Genomic DNA, 8,777 nt, shown 5'->3' with positions numbered 1-8,777 from the left:
CACTATTTGGTTCATATTTGAAAGATAGGAAGCAGGCAGTCTGTATTAAGGGTGAGTGGTCTGAACTTGTAAATTTAAAATATGGGGTACCTCAGGGTTCTGTTCTTGGCCCTCTGCTGTTTCTGATAAGTATAAATGACTTGCCTCACAATGTATTGAGTAAAACAGTTTTATATGCTGACGACACAACGTTCTTAAATACCTCAGATAATTTTGCAGAACTCTCAAATCTTGTAAGCATTTCATTGGCGGATGCAGAAGTGTGGTTCAGGGCTAATGGTTATCTTTCAAATGAAAGGAAAACTGAAAATGTTATCTTTAGTTTGAGACCTTATGATAAAGAACTCATTGAACACGGTGTAGTTAATAATGTAAAGTTCTTGGGTGTTCATGTTGATCATCAGCTGACATATGGGGGAAACATATCGATTATCTGAAAACGAGGCTTTCAAGAGTGGTGTATCTTATAGGACGTCTGAGAAATTGTGTTACAGCAAACTGTGTAAGAATGGCTTATTTCGCCTCTTTTCAGTCGGTTATCAAATACTGCTTACTTTTATGGGGTAACTCTGCTAGGGTTGACGAAATACTCAAGTTACAAAAAAAGGTTGTAAGGATTATGAGCAGTGCAAAGTATTTGGATCATTGCAAGCCTTTATTCGTTAAACTGGAAATAAAAACTATTATTAATCTGTACATTTTTGAATTAGCTGTATACTCTTTGAAAAAAATGCCTTACATTACTCTTAATGAAGACATCCACTCACATAATACACGAAATAAAGCAAAAATGAGTTTTCAGTACTGTAGATTGGAAAAGTCACTCAAGAGTCACATAGTAATTAGCAAAAAAGTTTATAATAAGCTATTTGACAGCATTTGTAAATACTCTTATAATCGAAAAGTATTTTTAAGAAAATTGGATGTTTGGCTGGTTGAAAATCCTTTCTATAGTATTGAGGAGTTCTTTGAAAATACAAATGTAAACTTTTAGGTTTGAGTAAGAATGCCTGTACTGCTTTTCTAATTTATTGTTTTATATTGTCATGTGCACAAATTTTGATGTGTAATGTTTTAGCTTAGCTCTAAGTTACATTGACGTTGTCGATACATGTATTTGTTAATGGCAATAATGATTTTGATTTGATTTTTGATTTTTAGTATCCGACACGAACAATTTCGATCTGATGCAATTCAAGATGGTGGCTGAAATGGCGGAAATGTTGTCAAAAACCGGGTTTTTTACGATTTTCTTAAAAATGGCTCCAACAATTTGAACAAATTTATACCTAAAATAGTCATTGATGAGCTCTATCAACTGCCACAAGTCTCATATCTGTAAAAGTTCCAGGAGCTCCGCCCCATCTATGCAAAGTTTGATTCTAGATTCCCAATGATCAGGCTTCAGATACAATTTAAACAAAAAAATCAAAGTGGAAAAGATTGAGCATGAAAATCTCTACAATTAATGTTCAGTAACATTTTCACCTAAAATTTAAAATAAACTCGAAATTCAAGAAAATGTTATAATTGCAAACAGTTGGCAACTGTTGATTCTATTAAATTATTCACTATGAAGAGATAACAGACTTCGTGTGTCAGCAGTCCTGTCACCAGCTGGCTCAGATCTTAGAATAGGTACCGTAGTAGACTTGAGATGCGCGGGAACACTAGCGTCAGTTGATCAATTTTCATAACGGCAAGGAAAGTTGTGTGAGTGCACCACACCAGATTTTTCCTCTTATATTATCATTGAAATGCAACATTTCCAAAAACCTTGTATATACGTCGAAGCGCAATTTGAAAAGGAACATACCTGTCAAATTTCATGAAAATCTATTATTACCGCGTTTCGCCGTAAATGCGCAACATAAAAACATATAAACATTTTAAATTCAAATTAAAATTTAAATGATCTTTATTCACAAAAAAAGTAATGCAGCAGCAAAAACATTATATAAATAGTGAATATTCCCCACAAAGACAGCAAGTCTGGGTGTAGGGAATGAGCACCGTGAACTGCATTATAACAACCTGACAGTTGAAGATTTACAATGAAAAAAACAACAAAAACAATAGAATAAGTAAAGTAGAGTAAATAAGCATCTTTAGAGGATGTGGAGAGCACTTAATGTTGTTGAAACCAAATTGATTTGATTTTATGACATAAGGTTCTCAGTCTACTCAGTCCGGGACAAAGCTTTTCAACTCCGCATGCAATTTCAACCTCAGAGGATTGTTGTTCTGCTTTGCTCTTGGAGAATGGTGGAAGGTGACACTTCATTATTCTTATACATATACATTTAGGTATACATTTATTCGAATATCACATGGGGACACAACCTTACAGATATTATGTTCACATTCTAAGTCACTATGCTCCTGTCAGTGCGGTACTCTTCTGCCTTATATCTAGAGAACTTCAGTTCAAATTTATTAATGCGTTGGTCAGTGAACTGTAAACTCTTCTAAATCCATTCTCCACAGTACCTTGCTAATTTTAGATTGTCTACTTATTTTATTTTGCATTGCGATGTGCATCTTAAGAAACCAGTTTTATCAGGTTTTCCCCTGAGCTTGAACTTTCGTGGACAAAGTAATACCTACAGAATCGAGGAAAAGGAAGGAAGAGGTCTAATCCAAGTGGACATCGTGCTTTGAACTGAGACTATTCTCACTTGAGAAGAGTTTGGATCAATATGGGAATCGATATTCTTAAAAGAATTAACATTCTATTAATATTCCTTTATGTATTATTTTCGAACTGATACAGTACTAAAAATTGTTTCTAAGAGCCACTGAGTGCTGCATTTGAGTATATTGTTTCCAACAATAAATAATAATTGTAATCTTGCCCTCAGCTTGTTGTTCCTGATCATTCCTATTTTTATATAAGTTGATATTCTCTGATCCTCTGTATGATTCACAATCAAATATTATACTACCAAAGGGGTTCAACAAATCAAATCAAATCGCTTATTGCACGAAAAAGTACATGGTACAATAATAATCTCTTCAAATAACATAATTGTGCTACACGTCGGCAAAAGAAAACTTGTACGTGGAGTCTTGACATAGGTAACTTAATATTACTTACTTGTACACACTTCATACACTAATTAACTCTATACATTCATAAGATCTACAAAAAGACAATGAAAAGGGAATATTACTAATATGTAATATATAATATGGTATAATATGTAATATGTAATATGGTATCATGGCAGTAAAGAAATGACTATGGTACAGTACATGAAACATATCATCGCGAACGTAGGTAGGGTACCTATTAGGCCAATATTTATATGGGAATTTGAAAATTCATGCTGTTCAAAATAAAAAAAAAACTTGTTTTTGAATATTTATAGAATGTAATAGGTAAGTAAACTCACCAATTTATTTCTAGAAAGCTTGATTTGTACTATTAGTAGAGTTCAATCAAAGTACATACTCAGTAACAATATTTTTCAACTTCCCTCACCAAAGATTTTTTAGTACTTTTTACACTACTACTGTATTAGATTTAACGCAAAATACGGTAATTTTGTCAATAACTTCACTATAAATACTATAATAACTCAACTTCCCCATTTTTTAATGTTTTATTTGAAAAAGTGAGTAATTTTCGGTTGAATTTTGCATTTGAATAAAACATCATGTTCAATAAACGACTCACATCTATTCAAACAGTCGAACATAAAAAGGCTGGTACACTATTTTTCAAATTTAATCCTTGCCTGATAATTTTTAAAGCTTGAAGAACATCTTGATATGACGGATTCTTCTTCCCAAGTTCGTCACAACCATCATCATCTTAGTCAGTTCAAAGAATTGAAATGTGTGACAAAAGCAAGATTTAGAAAGTCCAGTCGTTCACCTGCCTGGTCTACAAATGACAAGTTCTTGAAATCCAATTTAGAGTAACTTGCATTCAATTTCCGACATGTCTTTCAACCTCCATTGACTGTCCACCACCAATCTTCTTCCTACCTGAATTGCCATTATTTTTAGTCTATTGACCTTTCTGCTGAAACTAAACAATTCCTTGGAAATGATCGTCTGCTTCCTATACACACTACATTTTGTATGTTGAAGTCTAGAGAAAACTTTGTTGTTGAGAGGTCCGAAATTCGTTGAATAGAGGTAAATAATCAGCCAAAACTCAAAAATGTGATGGTACCAGGTAAAAATTCGTTGTGTAGAGGATTTCGTCAAGTGGAGGTTCGTTATAGAGAGGTTCGACTGTATCCTCAACCTCATATTTTTTGGTCTATAGCCTACATGTAATAAACATAAAATGCAATTTCTCAGAGATTTCTTCAATTTCTTTTGTGGAGGGTGAATTCTCGTAATTTCAAAAAACTCCCCTGAGCTCGGATAATCTTATTCTATTCAGACAATACCATCTAAATAGAGAATTCTTTCAAATTAAAGGCTCTCAATCCGACTTGAAATGTAGACAATTATACCTCTAACAAGTACAATTATTGTTTTATACATTACTAGCAGGTAACCCGTGCTTCGCAAGGGTCTTTCTTAAAACTTGACGTAATGAAATCTAGAAGAATTCAAAATAGGCCTATAAGAATCCTCGGTTGATTAAGAATTTATATGATGCATCTCAAGTAAATCAATATGACCACCTTTCAATTAAAAAAAGAAGTTGGATTCAAAATGGCGGAAAAAATTTGGGTGTGATGGACAACCTGTTTTTACCATTCAAAAAGGATCCCCAATCATATGTATCTTCAAATTTCCCTTTTAAGAGAAATCTTCTGCTGCTTCCATACAAACTGGAAGCATGACAAATAATTGGAAACTTGATGTAATCAAATCTTGAAGAATTTAAAATTGGTCTATAACCACCCTCGGTTAAGCAAGAATCTGTATGCAAAATTTCAAGTTATCATTTGATGTGATAATGCGTCAAACATAATTTCCCTATACTTTACATTTGTATAGGCTTCGTTTTTAATCCAGTTTTTCCCTTTATTATAGTATAGAAGATGATACATGGATGGATGATCGTTGTTATTTTACTAAAAGATAGAATAAGTTGAATAGTTTCCCTTTCAGAGGGAGTTTTGACAACCCACAAAACTCATTTTTCATTTGAAGATATAACGAAAAGGTGCATAAAAAATGACCTTATTTCTTGCTCAGCTTGTCAAAATACTCCTCATTCCAATATTGAAATTTTCGACTGACTTTGCAGTGAGTCAATCATTCTATCAGGGCACTAATAATTTTGAAATTTTAATAAAATAAACATGGAAGAATATCATTTATTTATGTAAATAACAACACCTTCATTCAAAGACATATTAACTGCATGCGTTTTCATATTGCCAATACAGCATTGATGAAATACTGTAGACGTTTATTTAGCACTTTGTCTCAAAAATTGTTCTAGCTGAAAAATTAATAATTCATGCCACGTGTATGCCTAAACATTGCATCAGGAAAATGAAGTTTCAAAACTATGTTTTTCAGGTGGAAAGCAATATAGGAACAGATGTTCCTTTTTTAATTTGATTTGGTGATTTTTTAATGAAATCGGACATACTATTAATGAAATTTAAACATTAATTCTGAAAAATCTAGAAGGAAAATTGAAATTTCCCAATCAGCAAAATTCAAATTCAAATTCAAATATTCTTTATTCCATACAAAAAACAGATTACATTGTAATACAGAGCATGTTTTACTGGAATACCCCTACAAGACTATTCGTCTGAGTGTAGGGGGTGGGTTCTTGTTACAGTGGGTAGCCAATAGTCTATTCATAATATTATATAGGTAATAGAATGTCCGACTTCAACAAGAAGAAGGTAAGTATAAGATAGTTTGTATTGTATTATAATTATGAAATTAAATATTACCTATTACATTGTACATTGACGAAATTTCATAAAGAGAAGAAAGGTAAGTTATGAAAATTTATAAGCTCTCAAAAATGAAAAAAAATCTATGTATGCATAAGAAAAGCTATCAAATTAATAGAGATGATCTTAGTGCCAATAAACAGACTGAAGCAGGCTCTCCGACGACTCCCAGCCCAGGCGGTATAGCCACCCCTCCACCTTACGCTTGAATGCAGCCACACTGCATTCATCCATATCAGTTCTTATCTCAGCGGGCAAATTACGATAGACCATTTGAGCCAAATAAAAAGGTGTCCTCAGCTCCACTCCATGAACCACCTGCGGCGTCGCAAAACCGAAGTTAGCTCTATACCGTGTAGGATAGATATGTAAAATATCTGATAAAATTTTAAGTTTATTAGTTTTTAGGTAGATCAATAAAGATTTAATGTACAATTGCCTTACATTTAAAACTGTAAATTCTGTAAAAAGTTGTGCTGTTGGATATCGGCATTCCTTATTTAAAACAGTTTTGATAATTTGTCTCTGCGACACCGCAAGCGGTTCAAGGAGGGTAGCAGGAAGGCCTCCCCAAACCAGTATGCCATACTGTATAATAGACTGGACGTATGCGTAATAGACTGTCTTACACTGCTTCTTAGTCAAAACTTGACTTAACTGGGAAAAAGCATACAGTAGCCTTCTAAGTCGCTGCTTCACCAACTGGATGTGCGGACTCCAACTTAAAGTGTTATCAATTGTTATCCCGAGGTACTTATATTGATTAACTCTTTCTAAGTTTTCACAGTTGCAGGAAATTGAAGTAGAGTCCTCACATGAGTGGAGTTTCAGGTCTTTGTGTCCTGGATCTTGCTGATTACGGGTTACTATAGGCATGTACTTGGTCTTGCTGATATTGACAGTCAAAGAGTTGTGGTCGAACCAGGCTTTAATTCTAGACAAGTCAGCTGTCGCGTTCCTGTATGCGTCGTCCCATAATTTACCAGTTGAGACCACAGCCGTATCATCAGCAAATAAAAAAAATTTACTTTTGATGCTCAGCAGTGGTAGATTATTAACATATATCAGGAAGAGAATAGGCCCAAGAGTACTCCCCTGAACAACCCCGTAATCAACTTGCTCCAGGCCACTCAAACTCTCATTGATCTGAACATATTGGACTCTGTCTTTTAGGTAGCTCCTGAACCACTGTAAAGCTGGTTGTTTGATACCCATCATCTCCAGTTTTGTCAAGAGCTTCTCACTGTCGACTGAATCAAATGCTTTTGCTAGATCAAGATAGGTAATAATTACTTTGTTCTTTGTTTTTATATTATCTGCAATATATTCAAATAAATCAAATAATGCATCAGAAGAATTTTTTGATTTCTGAAAACCGTATTGTGAGGTGGATAGAAGGTTATATCTGTTCAAGTACTGCATTAATTGTATCTTTACGCATCTTTCAAGGATTTTTGAAATTATAGACAATAGTGAAATGGGACGATAATTGGTGTAATTATTTTTTGTGCCTGATTTATAAATTGGAATTACTTTTGAAATTTTCAGAATGTCTGGAAATTCACTCGCCTGGGAGCTCAAGTTTACTAAATGTTGAATAGGGTGTAGGAGGATGTGAACGTTTTCTTTGATTACCCTAGCAGGTATACTATCGTGGCCTGGGGCGCTATTACCTCTCATGCTATCAATTATGTTCTTAAGCTCATCTTGAGTAACAGGCTGGAATTCAAATAGGGACTCGACAGCATGATCGGAATCATTTATTTCTTGATCACCCATAGGAGTTAGCGAGTCGGCCAAGCTCTTCCCCACTGAGGCGAAAAACTTATTGAAATTGATGCTAACATCGGTAGCATTCTGTTGAGTCCGCCCATCCTGCGCGAAAACATCGACCGGAAATGCTAGCTTTTTATTAGGTCTACCAGAAACTTCATTTACAGTTGACCAAAACTTCTTAGGATTGTTTGAGACTACGTCTAATTTGTTTTTATAATAATTGAATTTAGCTTGTTCGATCAGGGAGTGTAATCTATTTCGGTATTGTAAAAATTCATTTTTCAGGTTAGCATTGAAAGGTTGTTTGTTCAATCTCTTTTTTAATTTGTCCCTATGCCTTATTGATTGGATTAAGCCTATGCTAATCCAAGGTTTCAACTTATTATTTCTTGCATTTACACGAACTCTTCTAGTATTCAATTTTATTGTATTCTGAAGAGTTTCTATAAAAAGGAGTGTTGCAACACTCACATCAGATTCATCACAGATGGAGTCCCAATTCTGTAATGAGAGAGCATTTTGAATTCCTGTCCAATCTACCTTTGAGAAATACTCATCTTTATTTGTGGTTTTTACATACTTATTTGATAGAATACTCAAACATATGGCATAATGGTCGGACACAGCAGTTTGGAGAATAGCAGCTGAGGCATTAAATGATAGTGGCAATTTAACAAAAAAATGGTCTATGCAAGTGTTGCTGGCCGGCCTTGTCACCTTGTCTATGCATGCTGTTAGTCCTGCTTCATTCATCACGTCAATGAATTTTTCCTCTGTGGAACCTGGGACAACGTTAATGATATTGCAGTTTAGATCTCCAGCAAGTATTTGCATTATTCCTTGACTCTTTGAGATAATTATCTAGAGCATTCAAGAAAAGAGGTAAGCTGGAGTTGGGACTTCGATACACTGGGACTTCACAGGGTGTTCCCTCCCAGTCAAAGTTTATCGATAGACAGGTGGCCAGACCGCCCAGCTGAAACTCTCTGCAAGTTACTGAGAGATCACAGTCGATGTATACGACCACACCATCGCACTGGTTGAGGCTATTGTAAGACCTGAGGAGCGTATACCCCGGGATTTCCAAGAGGTCACTCTCGTCATTTAGCCATG

General features: G+C 34.7%; 1 protein-coding gene across 1 annotated transcript in view; it reads right to left on the bottom strand.

The window, feature by feature from the left end:
* Positions 1-8,777, bottom strand: part of LOC111059101 (solute carrier family 22 member 13) — a 57,306-nt gene that overhangs the window by 46,812 nt on the left and 1,717 nt on the right. The window contains exon 2 of the mRNA XM_039431923.1: positions 6,756-7,204. Coding sequence (XP_039287857.1) covers positions 6,756-7,204 — 449 coding nt within the window. The remainder of the gene's footprint in view (positions 1-6,755; positions 7,205-8,777) is intronic.

Source organism: Nilaparvata lugens, chromosome 7, assembly GCF_014356525.2.
Source record: "Nilaparvata lugens isolate BPH chromosome 7, ASM1435652v1, whole genome shotgun sequence".
Lineage (NCBI taxonomy): Eukaryota > Metazoa > Arthropoda > Insecta > Hemiptera > Delphacidae > Nilaparvata > Nilaparvata lugens.
Note: the sequence above shows the minus strand (reverse complement) of the source record. Positions and strands in the feature narration are given on the sequence as shown.